General features: G+C 48.9%; 1 protein-coding gene across 2 annotated transcripts in view; it reads right to left on the bottom strand.

Moving 5' to 3' along the window:
* Positions 1 to 744: 744 nt before the first annotated feature.
* Positions 745 to 16,869, bottom strand: part of nrp1a (neuropilin 1a) — an 81,732-nt gene continuing 65,607 nt past the window's right edge. The window contains exons 10-18 of one of the 2 annotated variants that reach the window (XM_084048845.1): positions 13,517 to 13,848; positions 12,043 to 12,187; positions 9,608 to 9,724; positions 8,462 to 8,515; positions 6,030 to 6,173; positions 5,369 to 5,649; positions 4,909 to 5,005; positions 3,963 to 4,016; positions 745 to 3,067 (exon numbers count right to left, since the gene is read on the bottom strand). In XM_084048845.1, coding sequence (XP_083904971.1) covers positions 2,781 to 3,067; positions 3,963 to 4,016; positions 4,909 to 5,005; positions 5,369 to 5,649; positions 6,030 to 6,173; positions 8,462 to 8,515; positions 9,608 to 9,724; positions 12,043 to 12,187; positions 13,517 to 13,848 — 1,511 coding nt within the window. In that variant the 3' untranslated portion in view covers positions 745 to 2,780. The remainder of the gene's footprint in view (positions 3,068 to 3,962; positions 4,017 to 4,908; positions 5,006 to 5,368; positions 5,650 to 6,029; positions 6,174 to 8,461; positions 8,516 to 9,607; positions 9,725 to 12,042; positions 12,188 to 13,516; positions 13,849 to 16,869) is intronic. The other variant, XM_084048846.1, reaches the window with a different exon arrangement.

Below are 16,869 nucleotides of genomic sequence, written 5' to 3'. Positions count from 1 at the left end.
GTTGCAGTGCTTAAAAACCATCAAGTTCCTGGGCCCTCGGGGGCCCCAGTTGTGTCCTGATAATGTCAATCTCACACACGGTGAGTTTGTACAGAGTCTCCTTTTCCCTTATGGTCCCAAAAAAAAACATCTTCAGAGAGGGGAACCCCCCCCTCCCCCAACCCCCCCATCCGCCAACCTGCAAACAACAATAGAGATTTCAAAGAGTTCACATCAAGGAGATGTATGCACTTGTTATAAGCGTACAAATAGATATAAAAACAGACCACCACTTTCTGCTCTACAGTCAGCCTTTGTTTACCCCTCTTGCTTTTAGCTGGGGGGGATTTTGACAGGGTAAGTCAGTTTATTATGACTTTCAGTTGGGTGATGACTGTAGTTAGATTACAGTCCGGTAGATGTTCTTTGCTGCAAGGAAACCCCTTGGCAGCAAGACAGGGGTGCGACCATCCTTTGGTGAAGCCACCGGGAGCTCAGGTGACCTGATTCTAGTGATGTCACCTGAACCCCCGGTGTACCAGTGTCCCTTCGTTATGACATCAGCTCTGACATCACAATGTTATGGCTGCTACACGCGAGACACTAAACCGTTTTTTTTTGTTTGTTTTTTTTGCGGCTTGGCCGTAAGCTACAATACAGCATGTGAATGATGGGAAAGGGGAGATCGTGATTCGTGAGAGTAACGATAGCACCATTCTTCAGTTAGTGTGCAACCCCCCCCCCCCACCCACCCCCCACACACACACACACACACACACACACACACACACACACACACACACACACACACACACACACACACACACACACACACACACACACACACACACACACACACACACACACACACACACACACACACACACACCACTCCTTGAATGGAATCCCACCACGAGGGATTCAGTGACAAAGTGCGTTACAAAGCTGCATTGGTCCAGATAGCACTTTTTCGGTGAACAAACCACAGTGAAGTCTGGAGTTGACAAAATAGTCTAGTCCCTCTGCTAAAAGCAGAGCAATGAAGATAGTTTTTTTGGTATGCTGGCAGACATTCTACTCTTCCCATCTCCACTGCCATTGATGATGACTTGCGTTGTGAATGTGTGAACGAGGCTGTGTGAAGAATCTACAGCCGAAGAGTCACAAAGATATGGTGAGAGAGAGAAAGAGAGAGGGATAGAATGACATAAGGGGGGAAGAGAGTTTTTTTTATCATGTAATACCATGAAGTGTTTTAACGGAAAATGTTTTCATTTGTGTCCGTTTGGCATCGTGGACTTCTCTTTATGGTACTGTGATGATGATGAGAGGGGCTTTGATGTAAGCTGACACGAGTGTCTCCTGTTCAAAGAGCTCATCAGCTTGAATGCACACAGCGTCACACAGCTCGCTCTTCTGAGCAAAAAGCTAATCTCAAATTAGAATCGTAAAACACGGCACCTTTCACGGAAAAAACAGCGATTGTATTTACACACACACACACACGTGCGCGCGCGCACACACACACACACACACACACACGCTCGCGCACACACACACACACACACACATACACACACGCGCGCACACGCACGCACGCACGCACGCACGCACGCACGCACGCACACACACACACACACACACACACACACACACACACACACACACACACACACACACACACACACACACACACACACACATACAACCCATGAAAAAGGGATACTGCAGCTTTTCTTTTTTTTTACCTTTTTACTTTCTTCAAAAAAGGGCAATAAAATATATTAAAACTTATTTACAGTTATGTGGGTTTTTGGACAGAAAACAAATGGGAACCGAACAAAATAAAAGAAAAAGAAAACAAAGCGCTATAGGACGGACCGCATTCCCACTGGATCCTATTTTTTTGCAGGTCATATGATCTCATATATCGTGCCCCGTGTTTTTGTGTCATCATAACTTAAAAGTGATGCATACATACAAACAGCCAAATCAAACAAAGGAGGAGGCCAACAAAGATGTACTAAAGGCACTGTCAGAACCATACACTGCCACAGGCGGGAACGATTAAAGGGGCAACGGGATTGAGAGGGCAGTGGGGTGTGGGTGGGTGAGTAGGTAGGAAATCGGGGTCATGGTTTATGGGTACACCCTGTATGCCCCGTCATGGGCAATGTGTGGGCATTTCGCCAGATATGGTTCATTTCAAATTTTTGATAACCTCTCATAAAAAAACAAAAACAAACGACAAGCCTTCCAAGAAAACAATAATAATTATAATTATAACATTAATAAAAAAAAGAGTTTTCTCCCAGAAAACGATAAATACTTTAGACATTATAATAAATTGGTCTCAACACCAGCATCCGATTGTAAAAATGAATGAAAATCAAAATAGAAAATTAAAATATCATCTAAATCATCTGTACATAGTTTTTTTTCTGTATTTATTTTGTACACAGTGTCCCCTAGTGGTGGGTTGTTGTAGTTGTCTGTTTTTTTTTCTTTTCTTTTTTTTTTTAACTGCAGCTCCTGAGAAAAGCATGGATCAGTCCCAAAACCTCCCATTGGTTCCTGAACCTGTCCCTCATCCGGTGAACGAGGGGGGTTGGGGCGGCAGTCCGTTTAGCCCCAATGCCCCCCCCCCTTGTCCCAGCGGACATACGAGAGAGGATATGCCGACAAGTCTTTTTGTGCACGCTCTGTGAGCCCTACACATCTCCCGGTTCACGCCGGTTTAAAGAGAGCTCTCGCTCTCTCTCCCTCCCTCTCTCTTTCTGTCTCTTTCTCCCCACTCGACCTCACGCCTCCGTGTACGAGTTCTGTACGTTGAGCTTGTCCTTCTTTAGCTTGACGCCGTCCACCAGCTCAAAGTTATAGTTCTCCAGGGCCGATAAGTTCCTGTCGGACATGGCGCTGTGCGAGCAGGCGCAGTAGAGCACCACGCCACAGATGGCGCCCAGGAACACTCCCAGCGCCGACATGGCGATGATCGTGATGAGGATGGGGTCCAGCGTCTTGAGCATGTTGCCCGGCCCGCTGACCTCGTTTGTCTCCACGATGTCCGGGTAGTCTGTGATCTCCTCCACTGCGGGATGACAGAAGGTGATGGAGAAAGAAGGGACGGTGAGTTATTTAATATCAGTATCATAATAGTGCTTCATTAGCACATCGAGTGCCATAAACGGTCCGGACCGTTTTTGAGAATCCAAACGAGAAGTTCCGAAAACGGTCCGGACCATGTTTGAACCAATTCTATTTTTATACGAGGGGCCCACGTGGGGCGCTAAAACAAAACTTTGAGATCACCCAAGGAGTTTCTGAGAAGGAGAGGATGGATGTGGCTCCATGTCAAAAATCCTTCCGTTTCCAATGTTATCTCCTTGACTAAAAGCTTAATATCAACATTTATTTTTTACGTGGTGGAAGCGAGCCGTTTTCGATCGGCGACCACGCTGCAATGGAGGATCGCGTTGGAAATATCATTGTTCCAGGCGTTAGTCGGGACCCTCCGCCGTCTCGCACGCACGCACGCACGCTCTGTTTACATGCACTTCCGCGTCGGGGCTTCAACAGCACGAAACGTATAACGTAAGTGGATGGAAGAAATGCAGGCACTGAACGTATAATATTTTAATAAACCTCTGGCACTCAATGTGTTAAGAACTACATGTCCGCATGTTGGGTATCAATGTCATATGGGCAGCATAACGTTGCTGTCGGGCAGAAATCTCTTACCTCCATATTCTAACTTTTTGTGTTTTTTCATAAATAAACACCCTACTTGATCATACTACAGCGACACACAAAAGTAGCAGATCTACAAGCTCAAAACGAAAAACCACAAAAAGTTATGGAGTAATGGAGATAAGAGGTTTCTGCCCATATGACTTTATAGTGGGCCCACAGGCGTATTATTTTTTATTATTAGATTATTAGATATATCACTATAATGCGATTGTTTATCGGATAAGATGACTTACATATTTCATTGAAGCGGTCCTCGGGCAGCATTGGCTCTGTGGGGACATCAGGATCTGTTAACAAGAGAAAAAGGTGCTGTTCAATCAAATACATCTTTGAGGTCATTCTTCAGCCCTTCCTATGAACCCCTGACTTAACTAAATGTATTCAAGCATTCATATTCCTATCTCTCCAATAAGTCGATTCAACGGTTACAACTAATTTAGCTGCAGCCCGGGTCTTGACTGGCTCCAAAAAAGTATGACCATATTTCACAGATTCTGGCATCCTTGCATTGGCTCCCAATTTAGTTTAGAATGGATTTTAAAATTGTATTACAATTTTTTGTGGGATTTTTTTTTTATAGCGCAGTGAAGTTAAGACAGGAAATGGGGAGAGAGAGATTGGGAGTGACACGCAGCAAAGGCCGCCGGGATTGGAACTCGAACCCGCACTGCACTGCCAGGCTACACCGGAGCCTACTGTAGGTGCTCGGACCGCAAGGCCAGCGGTCCGGGCCGTATTAATTACTTTTAAGGCCATCTCTGGTCTGGCCCCATCTTACATCTCCAACCTATTCGAGCCTTATGTACCAAAACACAGGTTGAGATCCTCGGACAAAGCTCTCCTAAGCGAAAAGAGAAAAGAGTGCTATCGCAGTCAGAGCTCCAACTCTCTGGAATGCCCTCGCTGTGGAGATCAGGCTTGCGGAGTCTGTGTCTCAGTTCAAATCCCTCCTGAAAACCTTTATAAAGCTACCTTTATTCCCCAAATGTTTTAACCTATTGTGTCCTACTGTGTTTGCTGTGTCATGTTTTTTTGTGTGCTTTATTTCTTGCTGTGTGATGTGTTTTGATACTCTGTGAAGCACTTTGTAACTTTGTTTTGAAAGGTGCTATATAAATAAAGCATTATTATTATTATTATTATTATTATTCAGTGTGTCCGTTGAGGCGTTGGCCTTACCTTTACAGTCAGCCATGCTGAGCCCTTCCAAGATCTTGATGTCGTCCACGGCAATGTCTCCCCAGCTCTTCCTCTCCACCAGTCCCTCAATCACCACCTTAGACCATGACAGAATGAAAGGAACCACCGTTAACACATGGCCGAAATGTATATAGGGCTGAAGTGGTTGCTGTGTGTTTTGTAATAATAATCAAAATCTACAAAGTAACAAGTAGCAAAAATGTTCAAATAATTGTAGTGGAGTAAAGTACAATATTTGCCTCTGAGATGTAGTGGAGTAGAAGTAAAAGTATTGGAAATTGCTATACTCAAGTAAAGTACAGATACCTCAAAATTGTACTTAAGTACAGTACTCGAGTAAATGTACTTAGTTACTGTACAACACTGATCATCAGTTCATGGAAAAAGAATAAAGAATAAAACAACACATAAAGGTATGGACACAGTTCTGAAATCATACCTGGTATCGCTTGCTGTTGTGCGGCACGAGGACGCGGCCCTCCCGCCAGCGGTTGCCCTGGTGACCGCTGACGGTCCACAGCAGTATGTCGGCGGGGCCGTCCACGGCCGTGTGCTTCCGCTGCTTGACGTGCAGCGTGCCGATGCGCGGCCCGAACATGTGGTACCAGAAGGACACGCACAGGTTGGCGTCCGGCGAGCTGACCACAGGGCTGACCAGCCGAGCCACCTCGGTCTCCGGGGGACCCGTCGCCAGCATGTAGATGAAGTTCCCGGGGCCGCCTGAGGGAGTAAAGAGGACAGTATTAATAAGCATACCTTTTTTACTTCACCATGCAAACCCTAGCCTCCCTATTCTGGGCAAACATTCGGCGAAAATAGCAGATCTACCAGCGCAACGGGTCGTCACTAATGCTCATTATAAGATGGTACCATTTCTGTCTACTCGCTCTGTGTCGCAGAGGAGGGCTGCCAGTTAAAAAAACAGCCAACCAATGACATCATCGTCGGTTGGCAGGTTTGTTCATTTCAAACAAGATTTCAGCATTTTATTTACAATCAATCAATCGGTACACCGTACCAGATCAGATTAGGTTAGCTGACTGATCTCATTGTAATAGACCCACCGGTACATGAAACTGATTCCCATCTGGCCCGCTCACCTGTGTGGTCCATGTTGGGTCCTGTGTTGAGGGTCGGGGTCCCACTGGACTGGATCTGCCACCTGGAGCCAGTGTCCTCGGAGGTCCAGCTGCAGAAGGACGGGTCGCTGGCCCAGCCGAAATCACAGGCGAACCACAGGAAATCTGCAGAAAAAGGGTGTCAACGGTTACCAAAGTACTGTCAGTTACTGCCACCTGGGACCATCAGCATTACCAACATCACTGTCCTCTTCATCACAAACTAAATGCTTCAGAAATCCTCTTCATCATAACAATGACCCTCTGGGCTTGTCGTGGTATATCTGCAGGCTATAGGCTCCAGGCAGGAGCTTCAAGCCTGTGACGGGCTGCCAGCACTAGAGGGCAGCAAAGAGCTGTGGAACTTAAGCCAGCAGAGGCCCTGGCAGCTTGAGGGGAAGACTGAGGGGAAGACTGAGGGGAAGACGCAAAAACAGACGACTCGAGAAGGAGAGATGGAGAGAGAGAGAGGCGGGCGAGAGAAGGAAAAGAGAGGTACAGCGCTTGTCGGACGGAAAGAAAAAAATAAGGCAGCTGACAGCCAAGACCTCATGCAGACCATATATCCCAGCTCCAGTTAATGATGTCCTTTAATAAACATGACATGGCTTATGAAAGAGGGTGTATATAGAATGACGTTAAGAGGCGGGAAAGAGAGGTTGGAGAGAGAGAGAGAGAGAGAGAGAGAGAGAGAGAGAGAGATGGGGGTCTGGACAGCGTGTCCGGTCGAGTAAGAAGCATTCACAGCAACCCGCAGAGAGCTGGGCATTTTAATGAGAGCCTACGGTCGCAGTTGAGGGCCTCCGATTCCACCCAAAACACAATCCCCTCTGTGACAAGACACACGCGGCTGAGGAAGGGGGCTCAGGAGGAGAGACAGAGAGAAGAAGGAAACAGCTTGGACGACGGCGAGTCCCGCTTTTCAAAATGGACAAAGAAAGACTTTCAAGGAGCACTGGTTGGAGAGAGAGAGAGAGAGAGGGGAGAGGGATGTTCAGGGTTCTACCTCCGGCCTGCGAGCCCTGTGTGCATTTAGAGATGCAGTGAGGCAGACTTCCAAAGGATATAGGACATAATGAGCCAATACGGCTTTTAATAATGGGGGTGTTCTTCTTTTTTAAACCAGCTTCTGCGGGAAGTGAGCCTATTTGCCCATTAAACACAAAATAATTCCCATGTGTAGCCACGTTGCAGACGTCGGACACTTTTCCTTTTTATTTTTTTTAAAGGAACCCAACATTCCCAATTAAAAAGACCTCCCCCCACACACACACACACTCTTTCCATTCTTGTGAGAATTGGGGTGAAGCGAATGACATGCTCCGGGTAAGATGAGACTCCTCATGACTCACTGAGCTATTTGATGTAAAAAGGATCAGGCTGGTCTTTTTTGCCAATATCCCAATGGAAAGTACATCCATCTATCCAGCCACACACACACACACACACGCACGCACGCACGCACGCACGCACGCACGCACGCGCGCGCGCGCGCGCGCACACACACACGCACACACGCACACGCACACGCACACACACACACACACACACACACACACACACACACACACACCTGCACTGGTGGCTTGTCATTGGGGGCCAGCAGGCTGCAGAAAGAAGGGAGGGGGCTGGGTGGGTGCAGACTGTGGCCCATTAACCAAGGTCAGACTGGGGCACTGCCTCTCAGCTGGCCTCTGCCTCATCAGCTTGTGTGTGTGTGTGTGTGTGTGTGTGTGTGTGTGTGTGTGTGTGTGTGTGTGTGTGTGTGTGTGTGTGTGTGTGTGTGTGTGTGTGTGTGTGTGTGTGTTTTTGTGTGTGTGCGTGTGTGTGTGTGTGTGTCAGTGTTGCTGTTGAGTATAAAAAACGGTTTCCCACTGTCTTTAACACAGGGTTTTACTGTGTATGTGTTTGTGTCACATGTGTGTACCATGATGTGTAGCTCATTTCTTTTGGATGTCCTCATGTGCTCTACCCTGCTGTGTGCGTGTGCGCGGATGTGTGTGCGTGTGCCCAGTGATTAGTGATTATGCTGAAAAGGCAGCAGCAGAGCCCCAGTGCTAATCATCAGCTAGTCCTCCATCAGACAACCTCGCTCACCCCCATCATCAGCCTTAATAACAAACCTTAATAACACACACACACACACACACACGCCGGAGCCGGAGACCGCCCCTCAGCCCCCGCATTCATTAACCCAGGATTCAACCTGCGGGTTGACACCGGAGGTGTCACTTTGATCAGTTTGCACTCAAAGATATCCATGACATGTTTCAGATAGCACTCCACTACGATCTGCTCAAACCATACACACCACATTGTAGAATTCTATACGGGTGATTTGGGGAGATTGGAGGAAATGGATAGTAATACTGTATACAGACGGATAAACAAATAAGCAAACAGCAAACGCTCACCTGGGATGTTGTCCATCTCAGCAGTAGTGGTCTCTGGGGTCGTGGTGGTCCCACCTGCATCCAATGCAACACATTAGCACAGTTAGCCTATAGCCTCACATACACTTTCTAACTAGCCTATAAGCACATGCACCATGCGTGGGCTAGCCGTGCTAACCCACCTAGCCAAAAAACGCATGCCTCTTTTCTGTCCCCCTTCTGAGGTCTCAACAGACCAACCCAGACTGACCCCCGCACACACCCCCCAGACAAAGTGAGAGACAGAGACGGTACCCATGCTCTTCATTGGAGACTGCAGGTTAGTGGGACAGGGGACAAGGGACGGGGGGTTGTCTCGGTATAGAGGTGCAGGCTCAGTGGGTTTCTGGGTTAGTGGGGAATGAGGCCAGGCTTGGAAGAGAGAGAAAAAGAGAGAGAGAGAGAGAGAGGAGGAGGAGGAGGAGAGGATACAGATGAGAGGGAGGGGAGGGGAGGGGAGGGACAGAGCTGGCTGTTCTAGCGCTGCAGGGGGAAGGGCTGCAGTTTAGATTTAGAAGTAGGTGAGACGGTATGTGTGTAAGCACGGGTGTGTGTGTGTGTGTGTGTGTGTGTGTGTGTGTGTGTGTGTGTGTGTGTGTGTGTGTACGTGCGTATGTGTGTGTATCCTACTTGTATTATTATACTTACGAGGGCCAAATATCCCCATAAGTATCGTACATTTTGAGAAATAAACTGTGTGAAAACAATTTTCCTGGTCCTCACAAGGGAAATCGTTGTTTAAAGTCAAGATTTACAATTAGGAAAAGATTCAGGTTTGTGTTGAAGGTTTGGGAGACATTTTTAGAGGTTAGATTTAGGGCTTTGAAATTGTGCCTGATTTTGTGAGCAGGCAGGTTGGCTATTTTCAGTGCATGACACTGGTGTGCAACTAAGTACAATTCAGGAAGGGTAAGGGTAAATTATTTTGCAAAAATGCCATTCATAAAATTGCTGTCCCAAAATGTTTTCACGCGTGCACGCCTTCGAGCTCCGGAGCATGCGTGTGTGCGTGTGCGTACATGCAGGTTGCAGATTAATTGGAGCAGAGAGGAGCAGATTAAGTGGAGGGGAAGGGAAGGGAGGGGTGGGGTCGAGGAGGTTGCAGTCTCATGAGGGCGATGTTAGCACCTGTCATTTCGAAGCCATCACCTGTGCCACTGTGGCAGCTGGCCTGGTCGTCGTCGCACTCGTCCGATGGAGGTGTGCTGCCGCTGGGGGGCGACGTGGTCGGAGGCAGGGTGGGCGCTACAGAGAGAGAGAGAGACAGAGTTTAAAGATGTCCAGATGCCCTGCCATCGTCGTTCACTGGGGGCATCTGCAGTAGCCCATCGCCGCGCACGCGCACACGCACACGCACACGCACACACACGCAGAAACCAAACGCAACCTAAAATACTGTATGTAGTTCCCTCCCACTGGCACGAAAACTGGCTTCGATCTTGGGGAACTATTAGCGGTTTTTGCTTTTATCAAGCTGCCGAGGTTTATGGTGTATATAAATAGGGAGAGAGAGAGAGAGAGAGAGAGAGAGAGAGAGAGAGAGAGAGAGAGAGAGAGAGAGAGAGAGAGAGAGAGAGAGAGAGAGAGAGAGAGAGAGAGAGAGAGAGAGAGATTTGGATTGGCTATAGGCAGGGCCCCTTGGCTGCTACAGTAGCCTATCATTATGGCCCGGCAAGCTCTTTGGATGTGGGCACGGCCCCAGATCCACTCCACGCTCCGCTGCCACACAGCCAGCCGGCCTGTGGTCTACGTGTGTGTGTGTGTGTGTGTGTGTGTGTGTGTGTGTGTGTGTGTGTGTGTGTGTGTGTGTGTGTGTGTGTGTGTGTGTGTGTGTGTGTGTGTGTGTGTGCGTGCGTGCGTGTGTGTGTGTGTGCGCGTGTTTAGGCTGAGTAATACACAGGCTTCCCCAGTACAGACGGAGGCTAAAAGTTAGAGAGGGAGGGATGTATAGGGAGAGTATAGAGTATGTGTGTGTTGTGTGCGAGCCATCGGTTTCACTCTTTCTCTCTCTTGCTTGCTCTCTCTCTCTCTCTCTCTCTCTCTCGCTCGCTCTCTCTCCCTGTCCTGGATGATATATGAGGCAGATCAGCCCCTGTCAGATTCGGGGCGGGGGAGGTCAAGGATGGGGTCAGCGCTGCGTCAGGGGAGCTCGGCACAGAAATGAGGATTTAGCCCTTTCACTGGGCCTTGGCACGCACGCACGCACGCACGCACGCACGCACGCACGCACGCACGCACGCACACACACACACACACACACACACACACACACACACACACACACACACACACACACACACACACACACACACACACACACACACACACACATACACACACAAATGCACACATACCACACACACCACAAACACTGTACAACAGTAATCACTGTGCAAAAACATGTGGTTAGAGGCGAACACACACAGTCACGCACATAAACAGGTGTTAGAAGACAGCTACTTTGTGCGTGCGTGTGTGTGTGTGTGTGTGTGTGTGTGTGTGTGTGTGTGTGTGTCTCTGTGTGTATGTGTGTGTGTGCGCTTGGCATTAACAGTGAAAACAAGCATTATCATAGGGTTAAAGCTCCCAGTGGGAGCCTGTAGCTTACACAGGGACGGGCCTACTAACTGACTCCCTGAAATCCAATATGTAAATCCACTTAGAGCCTAGGCTGCTACAGCAGAGAGAGAGAGAGAGAGAGAGAGAGAGAGAGAGAGAGAGAGAGAGAGAGAGAGAGAGAGCGAGAGAGAGAGAGAGAGAGAGAGAGAGAGAGAGAGAGAGACAGTGACAGAGAGAGAGAGAGAGAGAGAGCGAGAGAGAGAGAGAGAGAGAGAGAGAGAGAGAGACAGTGACAGAGAGAGAGAGAGAGAGAGCGAGAGAGAGAGAGCATAGTGGGCAGATACAAAAGGATTGCAGGGTACCCAGCTTTATACGTGTGCAGACTTAAACAAAAGTGGAGGGAGACACACTGTGAGATCTACAACGGACCCGTAAGGGTCCACGTCAAAATGGACCCCAATGAACCCTTACGGATTTAGCAGTGCAGTCAGGCGAAGAAGCGCCGTGATGCGATGGGGGGTTCAGTCCTGGTGATAATCCTAGTGTGCCAGGTGGGCTCTCATTTCATCCTGCCTATGAGTGCTTCTCCAATGGAGGGGGCTGCTTTGATGCAAGCGCCGGGACGAGACCACTGTCCCTCTTAAAGGGATGAGGAGCAGGAACTGGACAGCTGTTGGGTGGGTGGGCGGGCGGACGGGCGGGCGGGCAGGAGGGGCAGGCAGGGGTGGGGTAGTTGGGGTCAGGTTCTCACTAAGATCTTTTTAACACCACCCCACCGGCCCGGGAGCCTAAACCCCACGCACACATGCTACTTCAGAGATGTGTCATCACCCTAGGCTGATGGACGACACGCCTGTGTGAGCGGACTGTACAGCAGGAGTGCATACATACTGTATCGAGTAAGTAGACCGTAAGATCCTCATTGAGCTCTGAGAGCTACACTCACAGAGTTACACATGGATAAATCAACACTGGGGATTTTACTGTTGGAGGCCAGGCCTTACCTTGGATTTCGCAGCCCAGGAGCTCGAGTCGCAGTCCCATTCCAGTGGGTGTGGCCCTCTCCGGGTAGACTCTGAGGAAGCGGGTCAGCATGGGCTCCACCGTGCGCAGCTCGGGAGTGTCGTAGTTCATGTTCCCCTCGAATGTCTGACAGGATAAAGGGTGGATGAAAGACAGAGAGAGAGAGAGAGGGTAAATCACTGATAACGTCATCGCTGCTACACTTGATACGACCACTTGAGACGCAGGCGCGGCAAGGCGAGGCAAGACGGCTTCATTTCTGGCCTTCTGAAAAACCAGTAAAATAAGAGTTGAAAGCGAGGAGGGCGGTGGAGAACACATTGAGGGGATGGTAGGACAGATGAGGAGCAGGATCTCTGTCTTCCAGCTGACATCTGAAGTGCGGCTGTGACACACTCGCGACACGGCGTCACGACGTGACCCGCCTCCTGTCAAAACGCCCAACCTCAGCTCCCTAATTCCTACTCGGCCTCAGATCTCTCGCCTGAGACACGAGGAAGCAATGAAAGCAAGGGAGGGAGTGTAGGGTAGGGTAGGGTGGGAGGGGGGATTGGGGGTCTACACAGGAATGATAGAAGTTGATTAATGGATGTTATCACGCGAAAGGGAGCGCTCTGTGCCTTTGATGCTGGGAGTCCTTTAAGGCGAGGCGAAGTGGGGGTGTGGCTAAGTGGGACAGGCAGGGGGGGCGTTGGGGGGTGGTATGGATCCTCTCCTAGCATCCTTTCATAAATCATCAACCATCACGCCATCTGGATCAGATTTATACCCTGTCAGGGACGCTGGAAATTGGGTACGAGTCGTTTCTGCACTTCCTGGTTGGTGTGCAGGCGTGTGTTTGGTATGTGTCATGCATACGGTGGTGTGCCTGTACTAAGCTCTTCTATGTATGTATGCTCTCCTGTGCATACGTGTGTCACACCATTACACGCATCTATGGCCGCCACTAGTACGGTTGCCACATTCTCTTCTCTTCTCTTCTGCTCTCTTCTCTCGTCTCATCTCCTTGCAGTATCCAGTGAACGGGCTGAACAGCATGTGGTGTGGAATACAAAAAAGGAAATACACGAGAGAGAGAGAGCGAGAGAGAAGGAAGCAGGAAAGAACTTTGACAGACATCTCAAGATGCTTATCCTAATGTGATTTAAAGTACCGGTGAGATTGACTCGACCGCGGCAACCGCTGAATGACTCACAACAGCCGAGCGAGGCGCTCGGGTGAAAATTGACTAAAATGCCTCATAATCTGTATCGATGTCGCTATGACTCTGAAAAACTTTTTTTCATTTCTTTTTTTTCTAGTGTGTCGGGGTAATTTCCCACCACGCTTGCAATCAATACAAGTTATACAGACTTTATTTTTTTCACTTTTTCCCAAACATTTCTGAAAAATTTAAGAAAGTGCAGTTTGTGTGAGTATACAAAACAAACAACCGTCTCTCCGCAGGGGGCTCACCTTTGGCTTGTGGCCGTTGGCGTCCGGTACCATTTTCCAGTCGGAGCCGTTGTTGCTGTAGCCGAGGCGGAACTTTTTCATGAACACTTTGTTCTCACGATGCTTGCCGCCCTGGATGATCAGGCCCCTCACCAGCTTCTCCTCGCCCAGGTCCACCTGCAGCCACTCACTGGTGAAGGGCTGCGGCTGGGGGAGCAGCGTCCAGCCCGTGCGGCTGGTCAGCAGGCGGGCGTTCTCCGGCACCCAGCTCCGGTCCGTGTGGGATGAGGCCGTGAGCTGCGCGTCTGTGATCAGGCCCGACACCATGCCCAGCATGCCCGAGCATGGGTACTCTGGAGAGAGAGAGCGAGAGAGAGAGAGAGAGAGATGGTTAGCTTTTTCATAAAGACTAATGAAAGCCCGTGGGGACAAGATACAAGAAAGCTAAAAAAGCTTGATCCACATCCAACAACTTGGTGTCGAACACGATTTTCCAAGTATTAAAATGTGGTGTATGAGTGTGTAAGACGAGAGAGAGAGAGAGAGAGAGAGAGAGAGAGAGAGAGAGAGAGAGAGAGAGAGAGAGAGAGAGAGAGAGAGAGAGAGAGAGAGAGAGAGAGAGAGAGAGAGATGAGTTGATGGAAGTCAAGTGAGGAAGACAAGTCCATCACAACTCTCTGTGATGTCTCTGTGATCCCTCTCTGTCTCTCTCTCTGTCTGTCTGTCTGTCTGTCTGTCTCTCTCCCTAGAAGCCATGCATACTAATTCCTGCGCCTGGAGCGATTGTCTCCAGGCAGCCAATTAAAAGCCTACTCTCAGTTGGAGCTTCCACCTCCTGCATTCTGAGAGTGCTTTTCGCCTATTTCATCTTGCCTCGCCTCGCTTTGCCTCCCCCCTCCCCCCAAAGAAACCCACGCGCGCGCGCACACACGCACACACACACACACACACACACACACACACACACACACACACACACACACACACACACACACACACACACACACACACACACACACACACACACACACACACACACACACACACACACACTTCTCGTTTGTCTTCATCCAGCACTGCACTTGTTTACCGTGACTCTGCAACTTTCATTATCCATGAGACAGAGACTTCCCACCTCTCAGTTTACTGCTGCATCCAAAACTCCTTCTATTCCACCTTTTTTCCACCGCACACAAAAACCTCCATCTCTCTCCTCCCTCAACCATCTTCCTCTACTTTAACCATAAGAACCCATCCCCATTCGGTGAAACTAGATGAACATTTGGCCAAAATAGGTTCATATTTGGCCAAAATAGATGAGTATTTGGCAAAAAAAAAGCTATTTTCATTATTTGTGTATGTACAAACGGAGTATAGGGCTTAAGTTAAATCCAACTGTGCGATACCTGTGCTATATGCAAAAGAGCAGGAGTGTAAAACAAAACAAAACACCAGGATTACGACACCTTCTGTGTCCAGGCTGAGACAACATACTGTAGTGTAGCCGGCCAAAATCAATAGCACGGCACGCATCTGGGGAGAAACCAAAAGGAGAGGGAAGAACTAGGAGAACAAGGCTTCATTCAGATGAGTGATGTGAAACAGAACCATGAGACACATCAACGGTCCTGTGTTGCTCTCCAAGGAGTGGAGGAGTCCAAATCAGAGCTCGATAGGAACAAGCGCTGGCGGTATGGAACACTCTCTGCTGTTTTGGGGTGTTTCTTTCCCTCTGCTTCTCTCTCTCTCTCTCACTCTCTCTCTCTCCCTCTGTCTTTAGTCCTCTGCCAAGATGTGTGTGTGTGTGTGTGTGTGTGTGTGTGTGTGATCAGAGGGCGCTAGCCCCCTGACTGAGTGAAGCTCGCACACTGTGCTGTATGCCGGCTGCCTTTGAAGTTAGAGGGATGTGAAAGAGGTGTGTGTGTGTGTGCGTGTGTGTGTGTGTGTGTGTGTGTGTGTGTGTGTGTGTGTGTGTGTGTGTGTGTGTGTGTGTGTGTGTGTGTGTGTGTGTGTGTGTGTGTGTGTGTGTGTGTGTGTGTGTGTGTGTGTGTGTGTGTGTGTGTGTGCGCGCGTGTGCGTGGTCCAGATGAACCAAGGTCATCTGGAGCTGTTAATTGATTTCAGCTGTGATCAGAGAAGGGTAGTGATGGCATGCGATGACGCAGAACAAACGTGCATGTACATGCATGTGTTTTTGCGTTGATGATGATACACGATGGACACAAGGTACCACATCTATGGCATTGGGTGGAGGTTCGGTGGTCAGTCTTAAACATATGCACTCCAAACGCACACGCGACCATGTTTACAAACAGGGCGTGGGGGGGGGTTATTAATGAGTAGCTATGTATATCTGCAGGGGCTGTGCGACACACGTGTCCCCGAACCACCATGACTTAGTGGCAGATACATTTTGGGGGCCTGTCTCTCCAACCTTATCCTCTGATGTCTGAATTCTGGTCTTGACATAGGCTTCAAAAACAAAAGCCGCAAGACCATGGAGGTTTCGAAAAACAGGTACCTCTCAATAGCTCCTCAGGATCGCTGACGCGACTTGCATCTCGAGCAGAATGTTCAGCTCTGTTTCTTTTTCCGTTTTATTGTCGAACAATGCTTCAACTCCTTTGGGGCGGAGCTGTCTTTTGAAATATGTGTTTCGGGGCTGACAAGTTCCATTGCGGCACTCAAGGGTCAGACTCTCAGTTCTCTGTCTCTCTGCCTCTACGCCCCCTCTCTTCCTCTGCTAATCTCCCCTGTCCCCCTTCTTTCACAATCCCCCTTAACCTCTTCCTCAACCTCAGAAGTCACAGGAGCCCCTGGTTTGCCAAGTGTGAACTTCAAAAGAATGCATTCAACGTATGGGGCTGTAAACCAACGTCGCTGAGGAACTCAGGATCAATCGGGATGCCGAGGCAAACAGAGTCGGAAACACTTGAGTATTTCTAAAGCATTGGTTCTCAAGGAGGGGTCCGGGGACCCCCAGGGGTTCCAGGGGGTCCCCAGCAAAATGAGTTAATATAGCATCACAATCATTTAAACCACTTATTTAACCATATGTTATACGTTGGCTATGCAAAAATAGCAGATATACAAGCTCACAGCACGTCACTTCATGCCGTGCTGCGAGCTTGTAAATGTGGAATAATTAATATATTTTTTCATGTCTTCTCTTCTGGGAGTCCCTGACACAAAACCTTTTCAGATGGGGGGCCGCGGCCAAATACCTACAATTTGGGGGTCCTTGACATGGAAAACGTTTGAGAAGCACTGTTCTACAGCAAGTTAGAAGTTGACTTGCATGACATCACGGTACATCAGACACAGAGGTCAGTGGAGGTCATGCAGTTCTCTGACTAACCCACAGAAGACAGGCC

The sequence above is a fragment of the Gymnoscopelus microlampas genome, assembly GCF_963454915.1.
Source record: "Gymnoscopelus microlampas genome assembly, chromosome: 22".
NCBI lineage: Eukaryota > Metazoa > Chordata > Actinopteri > Myctophiformes > Myctophidae > Gymnoscopelus > Gymnoscopelus microlampas.
Note: the sequence above shows the minus strand (reverse complement) of the source record. Positions and strands in the feature narration are given on the sequence as shown.